The sequence below is a fragment of the Chionomys nivalis genome, chromosome 12 (genome assembly GCF_950005125.1).
Source record: "Chionomys nivalis chromosome 12, mChiNiv1.1, whole genome shotgun sequence".
NCBI lineage: Eukaryota > Metazoa > Chordata > Mammalia > Rodentia > Cricetidae > Chionomys > Chionomys nivalis.
In genome coordinates this window covers 47,092,163-47,106,815 of record NC_080097.1, presented here as the reverse complement: position 1 = coordinate 47,106,815, position 14,653 = coordinate 47,092,163, and the positions used below count along the sequence as shown (strand labels likewise).

Genomic DNA, 14,653 nt, shown 5'->3' with positions numbered 1-14,653 from the left:
CCCCAACCTGGGCTGAACTCATCTCTCTGCACAGGCTAGAGTTGGTCTAGAAAGATCAATGTAGCAGACGCCCCAAACCCAAGCCAACTATGCGCCAGCCATGCCTGACTGAACAGGGGAGAGCCCTCCATTACGGCGGCAACCCCTGCACGCTGGGCAGAGGTCAAACACATTCACCTACTTTGATGGATAATCTTTATTATCAAACTGATGGCATTTAGAGTGACCATGGAAGCAAACCATGGGGCGCATTGGTGAGGGAGCTTCTAGATAGAAGTGAGAGCCGCCCCGGAGAGGGAAGAACCACCCCGCCCAATGTGGTGATGCTATATCATGGTTTGAGGTCTGGAAATGAATAAACTGGAGAAAGTGAGTTGAGCACCAGCGTTTACCATTCCGCCTTCCCCACTCAGCTGTGATGTGAGCAGCCACCTCACTGTGCCCACCGTACCTTCTCTACCACGATGAGTCAGATAAACCTTTCCTTTCTCTGGGCATTTTCCTGGAGTATTTTGCCACGGCAATGAGAAAAGTAACTGACACACTATGCTTTGACTGTCTGTTGTCAAGGTGAGAGACCAGATCCCATGTTTATTTACTTAACCATCACATCGCTCATGATTAGCATGATGAACACACAGCACACTATCGTTGTAAGCTATCTCTCTCATGAAATGAATGAGTAAATACACTGGTCATGGCAAACCCTCCCAGAAGACCTGCACTGGGAAATTCACCGAGTGAGCTGTCCAGGTTCTCAGGAGCCATCTCAGTCCTCTGGTAGCACCTGCCCTGCTGGGACTCCTTCATAGGCCACTGTTGCCACCCAGAGGATAGCCAGCCCTGCCCTTGTTCTGGTTTGCCTTAGGCAATCACAAGCAGTAGAGATCACACGACAGGATGAACCACATAGATGACCGCTAGAAGTCAAGGCACCTATGCACTGCATTTGTCTAGACAAGGAACTGAGCCAGTTCCCATGGCTACAGGAAGACAGCTGTGAAAACTTTGAGAGTTCATTCTCGAACAGTCCTGGAGGTCAGAATCCTGACATGGGTCCCGTGGTGGGTCATCAACAGAGCTACGCTCCTGCTAGAGAGTCCAGGAGAGACTCCTTGCTTTTTGCAGCTCCGAGGTTACACCGTCCTTAGCCGTGGCCCCTTTCCAGCATCCCTCTGACTTTAGCTGCTGCTCTCTCATTCCCTCAACTCTGACTCTGACCCCCTCCCCCTGGATACTCAATCATATCCTCTCCTTCCAAGAACCCTTAATTTTACTAGCTCAGTAAAGTTCCTTTTGCCATGTCAGGTACTCTGCACATGGGTCACCAGTTTTGGGACATTACTCTGCCTGCCACAGGCATTCTTCCGTCAGAGAACCAAGATTTGCCCTTGACTTTAGCAGTAATTTGCTATCTGTGACATATGTGCCTTAAGCTAGGTGCAGAGGGTTGCTAGGTAAGGGATGGTGGCGGAGGAGAGAAGAAGGAGTGCTCCTCCATGCATCTACCCACTGAGACTATTTGAGACCTATACAGGGGTTCTCGCTGGGAACCTGAGCAGGTTCAGTTCGCTGGTGCTAACCGCTCTGATGCTCTGCAGAGGCAACTGTTGGGAGAAACGAGGCTTCCCGGGGGGGCCACAGTAAGCCTCTGGAAGGAATTACAGCTAGGGACAGGAGGAGGTACAGGAGGCATGGCTGGGAACCAGGACACTCACCTCTGTTCTAGACGAGGATGGCAAAGAGGGCAAGAGATCGTCCACACTACCGATGAGTTTCCTCAGGTTCAGTCCCACATTCTAAGAGAGCAAGAGCCGGGCAACTGTTCACTTGCCCTTTCAAAAAGCTTCTCCCCCACACCCTCGGACTGCACTCAGACATCTGTCCTCTGAGACTGCCTGGGATTGGACTCCCTAGGGGTTCCCTTGTTCCTCTGGGGTCTATGGGACTGGCCAATGGGTGAAGGATAGGAGTTTTCCTTCCAGGACCAGGGTGGGCAGCCCTACCTCCCTGACCCACCCCCACCCTGTCAGTCACCTTGACCACCAGCACATAGTCCTCAGGGGGCAGCTGGCTGAGCCTGTTCTTGAGGTCCAGCACGGCCTCCACCAGTGTCATGACATTGTGGTACACGGCGTCGTCGGTCCTGTCCAGGTTGGCTGTGGGCTGAATGGACTGAAAGGGAGGGACAGATGGCCAGTGGCCCATGGGGAGCCAGAAGGATCCCCTATCACTACAATTCATTCGTGGGAATGCACTGATATCAACCTGTGTAAAGCCCCCTGCTTTGCAACAGCACTCTGTCCCAGGGGTAGAGCCCCCCCTTTCTGCCTCTAGGATCATCGTTCTTCAATTGGGGGAGCCAAACAAAATGTTGGTGTGTTAACAAAACATGCAGTCACACCAGCTCGGTCTAAACATCATCTGGTCTCTGGGTCCACACTGTCTTAACATTTCTCAGATGATTTTTCCAGTGGATAATAGGATGCCGGAATCTGGGGGAGAGCTTGGGAAGAGAAGAGGCCCTGATACTCCTGAGAGCAGACTGGACCAATGAGACCTTTTCCCTGGTCAGGGAAGAGACCAGGCACTAAAAAACTGGTCCCTTTTTCCATTTTGTCATGAATTACCTATGAGGCCTTAGGCGAGGCGCATCTGCTCTCTGGGACTTATCTCTGCAACAATGACACCGGACTGGATTATCTCCAAGAGCCTCTGAGCATCTCAGGTCTATGGTTTTTGGCAGTTGTAACCCCAATACGTACCTGTGCACCGAGCCGTGGTGGCTTCTGTGGGGGCCCTGTGAACTCCACTACAATAGGAAGGACAGGGAGTAAGTGAAGGTCTCAGTACTTGGTCTTTCTTTTTCTACTTTCTTATAATCAAGCCAACCGCCCTTCTCTACCATCAAGAGATCCCAAGAGTATAAAACCCAAACTCTAGGAAGATGACCAAGGAAACAGCCCCCTGACTTCCTAGTAGCTGGGGACAAGATCTGTCTATGGCATAGAAAGAAAAAGTCAAGGCAGGGAATAATGAATGCAGTGAGTATGGGAGATTCCAAGGCTTGATGTGCTCCCTCCAAGATGGGCAAGAAGCCCATAGTCTGCAGGCGGCAGCCTGTGCGGTCTACCCCGGCGCAGAGGCAGCTCAGGGCAGGGGTTGATTTAAGACTGTGATGGTGTGTCGTACTGTTGAGTCTACTCTGAGGAGCAATGGCCCATACAACCTAGGGGAGCTCTTGTGACAGGGAGCCAAGATGCAAGCCAGTAATCTTGCTTCTGATCTAACACCACACAGGGGCTCATTCATCCAAGGCAGCCGCTTACACCCCCCCCCCCCAGTCTTAATTTTCATCTGGAGAAGCTTGTTGGCTCAGAAAGGACCTTTGAACCCAGAACATCTGGTCTCAAATCCAAGCTGAGTTAATTAGTAAGTAGTCGGGTGCTATTAAACAGGTGGCTTCATGGTTGCAAGCCTCTGATTCATCTGTGACAGAAAGAGAGACTGCACCGGCCCCATAGTGTTGATAGAATACGAAGTGGGTTAACACTTGTGAGTGACTTAGGGCTGTACTAAGTTCTTTGTGACTATTAGCAGCAGCAGCAGCAGCAACAGCACCACTCTGCCCCTCCTTGCCTTCACTAGAAGCTTCTGGAAAGGTCTTAGTGACTCTGAATCTTCCCATCCCTCTGGCCTGGAGAAGACCAGGGTCTGGGAAGGTAAGTCTAGACCTAACGAAGGGCTCCCCATAGGGTGAGTGGAAAACAGAAATGGGGAGGGCGTTTCAGGCTCAGTTAAGAAATGAAGATGGGCCAGGCGGTGGTGGCGCACGCCTTTAATCCCAGCACTCGGGAGGCAGAGGTAGGTGGATCTTTGTGAGTTCAAGGCCAGCTTGGTCTACCAGAGCGAGTTTCAGGACAGGCTCCAAAGCCACAGAGAAACCCTGTCTTGAAAAAAAGCAAAAAAAAAAGAAAAGAAATGAAGATGGGAGGAGAAAGGAAAGGGGGACCAAAGGAGCTGCCAACTAGAAAGGGCAGAGGTGGACAGAGAGTGAGGGGTTGGGAAGACCTGAAGGGGAGGTTCCTTCCCAAATCCAAGCAAGAGACTCCACACATGCAAAATAAAACAAGGTAAATGGTGGCGTTTTCTTCTTAAAAGTCAAAGACAGCCCTCTACTCTTTGCAGGACAGTGAGCAAGGCCAAGGCCAGACCCCCAACACACCCCAGGTGGAAACTGACCCCCAGGGAAGCACTCACTGTAGCCAGCCTCCTTCTCGGGGGTCTGTAAGGAGAGGAAGAGAGAGGTGAGTCACTACTGTGCACAGGGAACATCTTATTTCCATCATCACATCCCCCTTCCAGTTTAGCCATTACAGCCGTGAGTGGGGGAACCCTAGAGCTCCTGACCCCAAGTAACCTTTCTAGAGGTCCAAGACAGCACTAACAATATGAGTCCCACTGACTTTCAGGTGAAGAGAAGCATGGGTTCAACCTAAAGGGCAAAGACAGGCAGACCCAGGGGTCTGGAAAAGGGGACCTGGGTGGATAAGGCTTTTGTAGGCTGTGGCTCTGACAGGCCTTTCAAGGTAACTTACCAATGGGGACTTGTCATTCATATAAACCATAGGGTCCTGCGGAGAAGACCAAAGCAGAGGTTTTAGGTTCCAGAGTAGAAAGTCTGGAGAACGCTGGGGGAGCATCCCTCCGCCTGGGTAGGGAAAGAGGGGAGCCACTCACCAAGCATCTCTCCTCCCGCCTCAGCCACTGGGAATCTTCCACCATCTGCTTCTGCTGGCGGTCTAGAACCTGCCGCATCTTGACCTTCTCTGCCTCCCAGAGCTGCTGGGCCTCTTCTCGGCTACTGGGCCGGATGAAGTCCTCCTCCTGTGAGGACAACAGCTGCAATGAGCCCCGTCCTTGGGCCTGGACCAGGGAGGATCTGCTGAAGGGCCTCGGGGGAGCCAAACTTTGGCATTGACTGCTGCTCTTCTCTTGTCTAGCCCTTACCCCACAACCACGGATGCGAACGCAGACAGTTTTGCTCCGGTCTCAGCCTCATCCACACGCCTGGCAGCAACAGGATGCCAGATCCCAGAGCAGTGGGTTCAGACTGTCACATGATCTGTTCATTTTATTTTCCAACCATCCTCCCCTTTTCTTGGCTGGCATTTGTGGTGGCTACTGACATTTAATAGACGCAGAAAAACAAAGCCAGCTCCAAAATCATTTGGAATTTGTTTCCCCCTAAGCACTGTGATGGCCGGTCTGGAAGTTTCTACCTACAGTGGGGCCACCATGAGCTCCAGGTGCACAGGACTGTCTGTGCCCATCAGCCATGCGCTCTTGGGTAAGGTAACAGCTTGAATGGTATGATCAGAGGTTAAAAGAAAGGAACGAGCTAAGAGAGAAGGTGGATGATGGACCCTCCAGAGACATGACTCCACAGACACAAGATGACGGCTGCTTCCTCCTGGCTAGTCCTAACCCCATCTTTACTCACCTGTGGGGCTTTGGACTTACTCTTGGTCTTATCACCCTATGTGGGTGTTGATGTTTCCTACTTTCCCTCAATCTTTTCAGGGTGCATTTGTATAATTCTTTTCTCCGTCCCTCTGAACTACTTTGTATTTTATCTACTGTGAGTGAGCACCTTGGCCTCTTGTGTCTACCGGAGGAAGAAGGCTGTGTGTGTCCTCTGCATTGCAAAACTTCGTACCAGTGACAGGGATCTCTGGTGACATGAACACCAGAGGTTCCTGTCATGCTTGAATGTGGCCCCCGAAGGTTCATGTGTCAGGAACTTGATTTCCAGTGCAACATTGCTGAGAGATGGGGTGACTTAAAAATCATGGAGGTGCTGGCTTCTTGAATAAGTTAATGTCATCAGCACATGAATGAACTAGTTACCTCAGGAGGGGCTCCTGACAGAAGGGTGAGTTTGCCTCTCTGCTCCACTCGGCATACTCTCTCTTTCTCTCGCCATGTGCTGTCTTCTGCCATGTTAGAAAACAGCAGTAAGGCCTTCACTAGATGTGGTCCTTGATCTTGAACTTCCCAGTCCCCAAAACTGGAGGTAATAAGCTTCTGTTCTACATAAATCACACAGTCTCGGGTATCCTATTATGGTGAATCCACAGAGCCCCTTCCCTTTGAAGTGACCAGTTTATAGGTCATTTAAAGAAAATGCTATGTAAAAAAATCATATATACTTAAACAAGCCATACGTCTACCATGCCTCTGAAATATTCTCCACTAAGCCCCATAAAACAGGCCTGATTGTTACAGTCCAGCTTCAAATAGCCATGCTGGGGTATGCTGCCCATCACTCAGACAGATTCGATGACCGGTGTACATTTCTTACAATAGTCATCTAAGCCAGCAGTTCTCAACCTGTGGGTCTTGACCCCTCTGGGCAGGAGTGGGGGAATCAAATGAGCCTTTCACAGGGATCATCTAAGACCGCTGGATAACACAGATACTTACTTTATGTTTCATAACAGTAGAAAAATTACAGTCAAGAAGTAGCAATGAAACATTTTATGGTTGGGGGGTCACCACAACATGACTCTATTAAACTGTATTAAATGGTCACAACATTGGGAAAGATGAGGATCACTCATCAAGCCACTCGGCAGCTGTCTGTCAAGCAGCTATGTGGCAGCCACAGAGCTGGATGCTGGGAGAACAGAACTTTTAAAAACCGCTGTTTTTGTTCTCACTGGGTTAAATAAGTAATAGACAGAACACCGAATTTATGTCTCTAACACGGTGCTATCTACCACGATATAATGTGGCCAGGAAGCCCTCAGTGGAGCCCTGTGGGTGCCTGCCCGTGTTCTTAGCACTTCAAAACTGATCTAAATAAACCTCTTTTCTGTGGGACATTCCAGCCTCAGGTATTTTGTTATAGGAAAAGAAAACAGACTCAAATGAAGGCAAACACTTTTCGTTTTGTTTTCGAGACACGATTTCTCTGTGTATTCCCGGCTGTCCTGGAACTCTGTAGACCAGGCTGACCTCAACCTCACAGAGATCCGCCTGCCTCTGCCTCCTGAGTGCTGGGAACAAAGACATGCACCACCAATGCCTGGTAAAAGTAAACATGTTAAAGTTAAAAATGTCTGCAGCTAAATCCAATGTGTGTGACTGTTAGGGTCTATAGCTACCTCAGGTTTTTAATAAATAGTGGGGCTTATATAAGTGTTAAAAGTTCTAAATACAGGGTTAGATACATAGACCGAATGAGATTAAATGATGCTAGGGTGAGCTACTGGAGGTCAACTCTACATATAATCTTACAGGTCTTAAGAGATTCCCATTGGGTATATGTGCTGTACGCCCTGGACTTGACCTTGCCAAAGGTTTTAGCAAACACATGCCGAAAAGCTTGTTGTTGATGCCTTATAATGACATAATACAGGGTAAATGGAGAACCTGTTTGCTTTATCCTTAATCTGTGTAAGCATGCACACACATGTCTGTATGTATGCTAGGCGTGTGTTGTAGAAGCACACGCGTGTGGAGGCTGGAGGTGGAGATGCTCACCTTCCTCTGTTGTTCTTCATATCCTTGAGTCATGGTACCTCTCTCTCTCTCTCTCTCTCTCTCTCTCTCTCTCTCTCTCTCTCTCTTTCTCAGCTGAACGGAGAGCTCACTGAGATGGGCTAGTCTACCAAGCCACCTAGTTCCTGGGATGCTCTGTCTTCGTAGAGCCGGAATGACAGGTGGGCCTCCATATCCACCCAGCCTTTAGGTGAGTTTAAGGCTTCAAACTCTGGTCCTCAGGCTTGCATGGCAAGTGCCTTATCCTCAGAGCCATCTCCCCAGCTCCAATACTTCTAATAATAGCAACCTTGAACCTCTTTACGCTGCAGTTTGGTCGAAATGCATTCTGGGTACTCTTCCTAGGCGACACACACCTACACTTCTTGGAAGGAATCAGGAACTTGGGCTACAGAATAGTGTTCACGAGTTCTTCTCTGTAATTTGCTTATGCCTCATCCTTCCTGCCTTATTTACACCTCCACACAAAACCTTCCTTGTTCTAGCAAAACAGTGCTCCCCCACCCGACAGCTTTTTTCCACAGTCTTGCTGTTTCTTTGTTCATCTCCTGCATTCCAGTTTTCCCCTGTCCAAAGCTTCCCCGAAGCGATACAGGTGAGTTTGCACCTGGGCCTGGAAGGCAAAGCCTCCCGGTTCTTCCTTCAGCACCCAGGATAGCATGCTGGTCCACCCTTCCGAACTTCATTATTGAATTGCAATATCCTCAGGGAAGGAGATGGCTACTGTCATCCCCGTGTGAGGCGCCACAGACTCCCAGATGAGCCAAGCTATAGAGGAAATCATTTTTTCCATCTCTGAATCTTTTGTTAGATGCTTTTGGGAGATCCATGGGAAACCTGTCATCTCTTGTCAGCAAGCTGCTAGAAAGATACATTCTCATCTATACCATAAAATGGCGTTTATACTTTTAACTTCTTTCCTTTAACTTCTTTAAAGAAATTTTCATCATGCTGTTTCAGGCAGAGTTCCCGTAGGACAACCACTTCTAATCCCCTGCCACAGAAGGCTTGCACAGGCTGCCTTTATGGAACTGAACAAAGTCCTGGCAGCGAAATCACAGTTTAGACAAAGGCGGTGCTGCCCCTTGCAGGCACTAAATAGCCTCTTTCCAAAAGAACACCATTTTAAACAAAGCTTCCAAAACTTAATTAACTATAAATAAAGGGTCCGGGGGGGGGGTGCGGGGAACATTGCCTAAATTATAGCACATTCTTAAAACTGTGGGTTAATTATGGTTAAGCACATATGAAGTCAAAAATTGGTTAACTTAATGTAAGAGAGAAAAATAGAGTGAGTTTGGGGAACTTTGATTTCATAACAGATCTTACCGCCTGGAATTCTAAATTATGCCCATTTCAAATTTTCATTAAATTAAGAATAACAGCCCAGAAGCATATCAACATAATTGCCTATGTTTCTCAAAGGTATTGGAATAAACATACATTTTTTTTTCCACACAGAGCTTTAGAGTTATGTCTCTTGAGTCGGAAATGTACATACATATAGAGAAAAAGCTAAAATGGTGTTTCAGTCTGTTTCATAACTTAGTAAAATATATCAGGCGCTCACAGCAACTGACCCACAAGGGAGATGGCTGGTGGAGGTGGACATCCGCTTGCAGGCAAAGATGCTCTGCATGGAAGACAGGACCATCTGGTCCATGAAGCCTTCAGGTCCTCAGCAGTCACTGAAGAGACAGAGGCTGCAGGGAGTGGACTCGTGAGCCTGTATCCACACCAGCCTCTCTCTACCCTTCACACCTAGAAGTACCATTCACAGAAGCAGCAGGGAAAGCCACCATGAGGAAGTCTTTCCTCCAGGGATAGATTTCTCAACCAAAGTAATCAGTCAGGAATGCAGCCCAGGGGGCAACCTCCAGGATCCTTTATTCCACAGCAGCCCCAGGCCCTGCTATGCTCTGCCCACTGCCTGGAATATCTGATTCCTGGGACTCAGGAAAGAGAGACAGTCTGCCATCATTGGCCGCAGCACCAGTATGGACAAGAGCAGGTCCTGTCTGGCTAATGTGTTTGCAAAGGGAAGAGGGCCACAGAAGCCCTCAGGAGTCTGCCTGGCACATGGAAACACAGAGCGCTTCCCAAGCCACCTCCCTCCAGCAGCCTCCTTGGCGAGACCGACACCCAGCATGCAGAGTCCTTCTTACCCGCATGCTGTGGCGCTTGAAGACATTGTGCCGGTGGAGAGGTGGGGTGTGCAGCGAGTTAACAGGAGATGGGTACTCCATAGGGCTGGTAAGTGTAGGAGAGCTGGCACACAGACCCTCAGGGACCTATTCATGAGAAGCAAAGAAGCACAAGGCACAGGAACAAGGCAAGAGGGTAGACAATTAGCTGCTACGAACAGGAGCACAAAAAAAAGGACGAACGTAAACCATGGGAATGAAGACTTGCTCTACCGCGGCGGATAAAGGATGGGGTGTGCTATTTTCCTGGCCCTGATGAAGAGGTGTGGCAGAGCAATGTGGCCTCTCATCTGCCAGACACTCCTCCTGCACAGTGCTCTTCACACAGGAGGATGCTCACAGCCAACTCATCTTCTGAGACCAGGGGTGGGGCCTCAGGACCCTTTGCAAAGGGTTTGTTTCATAGTTGTGACATAGGTTATGATAAGTCTGCAGATAAATGAATGCATATGCACGTGCGCACACACACGTGGTTAGCCCTCAGTGTCCTAGGAATGTGTGGTTCCAGGATGTACCATAGATATGGAATCCTTTAGTATAATGGTGTTATATTAGTATATCTACAGCTGTCCTCCGATGTATTGTAGAGCACTCTAGATTACTTATGATATTTAATACTATAGAAAGGCTATGTGAATGGCATACTATAGTGTTTAGGGAACAATGACAAGAAAAATCTGTACCTATTTCATGCAGATATGGGCTTTGTTCTTTTCTTTTTTTCACATTTTCCATTACTGGTTGGTTGATCCCACAAGGTCAAAACCCAGAAGTGTATGTGTGTGTGTGTGTAAATATGTCCTCTCTTTGTGTGTCTGGGGTATAATTATTTTGGTTAAAAACTTATTGTGTTTGAATTATGTGCATTTGCATATTATTTGCACATGCATATGCTTATATATTTGAATTATGCATGGAGGCCCTGGATTGATGTCAGGAATCAGCCTTAATCACTATTCCACCTTATTCACTGAGGCATGGTCTCTTGGTCAAACTCAGAGCTTATCTCAAAACCCTCCAGTTTGCTCTGGGAATTCCACATCTCTGCCTTCTAAGACTGGAATTACAGACAGCCGCCATGTTCACCTGACATTTATGTGGGCTCTGAGGCTTCAGACTCCAACCCTCATGCCTACCCCAGCAAGTACTTTAACCACAAAGCCACCTCTCCAGTCTAACAATAATTGCTTTAAATGTTTTCTTAAAACTTTGTGTGTGTGCGTGTGTGCACGTGCGTGCATGTGTGCAATCACATGTGTACCATATAATGATTGTGGAGGTCAGAGGACAATTCTGGACATTGGATTTCTCCTTCCACCATGTTGGTTCCGGGGACCAAACTCAGGTCATCAGGTTTGGCAGCAGTGCCTTTACCCTCTGAACCATCTCACCAGCTTATATATATATATATATTAAGGCATGTTGTCACCTCCTACAAGACTTGTCCATTCTCGGTTGGGCTTGTTTTTAACCCAGGGCCGTCTCCCTGACAAGGAAAGCATGGTTGGGGGCTCACTCCTCCTGTGTGGAGCATCAGCAGAGCTAACATTGATACTTGCTCCTTGGGATGCTCTGTTTTGAAGCCACAACTCTGTGCTAGGGAATGTAGGGACAGGAAAGGCAGGAAGCTGTGCCGTATCTCACCCAGATGCAAGAGAGTGACACAGGGCAGGGGTACATGAGTCACAGGCTACAGCCTTGGGCAGATTCAAGGCTGGCAATGATGGATACAGACAGCTTAGATGGGCCCCCACTCTCTTTTCACTGGCCACCTAGATCCTGTCCAGAGCCTCTGCACAGAATCTTGGGAGACACTCAAGTTTATGGGATATCATCCATCCCCAGCACCCTGGAATTCCTTCTCAGAAGGCTCTGTTCAGGGTAAGAGGTCAGGGAAGCCAGGGACACAGGAAGGCAGCTGCAGGCAGGCACAGGAAGCAGCAGACACTGCAGATGGCTGGACTGGGCTGCAGGCAGAACTTCTGGAAGAACTGAATTTCTGTTCTTTTGATATCAGTTGAAATTCTCTCTTGGCTACCAAGAAAGAGCCAACCCAGGCATCTCCATCCCCTAAGCAGATGTTTGCTGCTGCACCCCAAAGGTGTAGGCATGGGATTTCAGGAAGGACCTTGAGGAGGGTGAGGTGCAAACCTCCCCACCATCTAGTTACACATTTACCTGGAACTGCAGCTTAGGAGCAAGCAGGTTGGTCTGCGGAGGGGGTCTATACTTGGGCCGGCTAGGCTAGAAAGAGAACACAAGGCCATGTCAGTCTGACTCTCAGCTTCAGCCGAAAGGATACACCAAAGTAACCATCAGGTCAGAGGCGCTCTCTTTGTTTACCACGGAAAGATGAGAAGAGAACTACCCTTGGATTGACTTTACAGTCATACATTGAGCATTAGTTACTTGGCTAGTGGTAGGCAGGAGAGAGGACAGCACAGGCAGGAGAGACTATGAGAAAGGGCCTAGAACGAGACTGGGTGTTTCCATGGACTCATCCTTTGTGCCCATTCCCAACTGTGCCTGTTTGTATACTGGCATCTTACCTCCCAGTGTGACAGTTTTATAAGGCGCTGTCTTTGAGGGAGGAGTATGTTTGGGTGAGGTCAGCCCATGATGGGATTCGTGTACTAGAGACTAAGAGAGTCCTTCTCATTTTCTCTCATCTTCCCTGACAGTGAGGCTATGGCAAGAAGAAGACCATCTGAGAGCTAGGAAGAGACACCGTGACCGCTAATATTGATGGTCAATTTGACAGGTCTAGAATCCCCAAAAAGACAAGACTCTGGGTATGTCTTTGAGGGGGTTTCTATATTAAATTAACTGAGAGAAGATTCACTCTCGACATAGGAACATCATTCGGTGGGCTGGGATCTTGAACCATATAAAGGCAAAGTTACCTCAGAGGCAGCATCCACCTCTCTGCTGCCTGATAGCAACTGTCATGTGACCTCAGACTGCCACGCCTTCCCTACTATGATAGACTATAATCTCAAATGTAAAGTCCAAATAATCCCTTCTTTCTTTAGACTGTTTTCACTGGATGCCTCACCACAGCTATGAGGAAAACAGCAACCACAGACCCTCCCCAGAGACTAAGGCTGTGGACTTCCAAGTTCCTGATACTGTGAGGGATGGATGTCTGTTGTTCAAATCATTCTGCCTGTGGCATTCTGTTTTGTCAGCTCTAGCTAATACAGGATTGGTTTCTGGAAATCCAAGCATCTGGTGGTGGCTGGTAGGGTCCCAGATCCTGAGTCCCAGGCTATCACTACAGGCATGGACATAGAGACTGCATGTCAGGAGCTCAGGGCATTCCCCTTCCTTGTTATAATGGGCTCTTGATCTGCCACCCCAGAAGCACACAGGCTTCCACAGGGAACTCTAAAGGACAGCTCTTGATTCAGCTTCCCCATGGGCTGTGAGCTGTACCCAGATCTCTCTTGCTGGGACACCTGTGGATGGTTGGTGGTTGTGTCCAGAGCTGAAAGAGGAGTGTAGAGAAGCCAGCTCCTTGTGCTAGGAAAGGGCACTTGGGCCACAAAGGGACCTGGCTCTGCTGTGGCTGCAGGAGTAATGAGACCCGGGCTTGACCTACCTTGGGTGGGGGTTCTTGAAAGGCAGTGGGCTCCAATATTTTGGGGGGTCTATAGCGAGCATTTCTTTCCTGCTCTATGGCGATGTCCTTCTCCATCTGATAAATGTCACTGTCAAGGAGTCCGGGCAGATAGAGAGAAACAGGGTCAAAGGGGACACACTGAAGCCAGTAGAGACTTCAATGAGAGACACCAGATCCCACTTCCACCTACATGTTCCCCATTGAGAAGACTTGGGAGACCTCTCTGAGAGAGATTAGAATATGGATCTTGAGTTTACCCTTGCACCAAGGTTTGAGAGGATCATGCGAATGACAATGGATAGAAATCCTTACAGAGCCAGCCCAACAGGTGGTAGAAGCTAGCCACAGAGATACCTTCCCCACCTCCAGCCTTCCTGCATCTGCTATTGGCAACAAGCTCTGTGGATATTTCCAATGTCCCATCTGAATTTATAACCTGGGTCCGGATTCACTATGGTATTAGATACTCCCCGTCTCCCTCTGTAGCATGCTCTGGGGCTACAGTTTCCTCTCAGCTATAATGAGGTCCTGCCTTTCTCTCCTAGTGAAGTGCTTCTCATCCCAGAGACCCTTAGAATCACTGCATGATCTTCAAGTCCATGTGCTCAAAGGAACACTAAGTATTACATATTGTCAAGTGTATACCATGTGGTATATGCCTTCAAATTTACACACACACACACACACACACTGTGTCCATAGCCTATTATGTATTTTATCCATCAAAAGATTCTGAAAAGTTCACTAATATTTTGTGCAAGGTTCTCAGAGTTTGATGCAAGACTGGGGAGTGCTAATTGGACCCTTTCTGAACCTGGAGGAAGGTCCACCATGCTGTGCCTGAAGGAGGCATCTGAGCTCTTCTAGGCTCTGAGTCTCTTCAAGGAGTGGGGGTGAGTGTTTACCTGGAGAACAGGCAATGACCAAGACTCTCTGTGGTTCTCAAGACCCCACTTTTCCCACCCTAGACCTTCTGTCTTTTCAGATTATATCTTTCAATTACTTTTATCCCAGAACCTTCTGGCTTTCTAAGTCTTCCTTGGGAAGGACCCACAGCTGGTGCAGAACTATTCAGGAGCATCATGGAGGGAGGAGGCAGCAGATAGGTGTTCTAAGATTATGGTTTCACAGATCGTGTTAGAGACTTCGTGGCACAAACAAATGCAGGTTCATTCTCACCTGGGCATTCTTAGTCTCTCCCTTCAGCCTCCCATTAGACTTTTAAATAAAAATATTTGTGCTGAGAATGATCTTGAACTCA

General features: G+C 48.4%; 1 protein-coding gene across 5 annotated transcripts in view; it reads right to left on the bottom strand.

The window, feature by feature from the left end:
* Window positions 1–14,653, bottom strand: part of Ptk2b (protein tyrosine kinase 2 beta) — a 121,329-nt gene that overhangs the window by 1,092 nt on the left and 105,584 nt on the right. For 2 of the 5 annotated variants that reach the window (XM_057785954.1, XM_057785953.1), the window contains exons 22-30: window positions 13,372–13,480; window positions 11,949–12,014; window positions 9,732–9,857; window positions 4,741–4,887; window positions 4,599–4,634; window positions 4,243–4,285; window positions 2,766–2,812; window positions 2,038–2,175; window positions 1,719–1,799 (exon numbers count right to left, since the gene is read on the bottom strand). In XM_057785954.1, the coding sequence (XP_057641937.1) occupies window positions 1,719–1,799; window positions 2,038–2,175; window positions 2,766–2,812; window positions 4,243–4,285; window positions 4,599–4,634; window positions 4,741–4,887; window positions 9,732–9,857; window positions 11,949–12,014; window positions 13,372–13,480 (793 nt within the window). The remainder of the gene's footprint in view (window positions 1–1,718; window positions 1,800–2,037; window positions 2,176–2,765; window positions 2,813–4,242; window positions 4,286–4,598; window positions 4,635–4,740; window positions 4,888–9,731; window positions 9,858–11,948; window positions 12,015–13,371; window positions 13,481–14,653) is intronic. The other 3 variants (XM_057785955.1, XM_057785956.1, XM_057785957.1) reach the window with 3 other exon arrangements.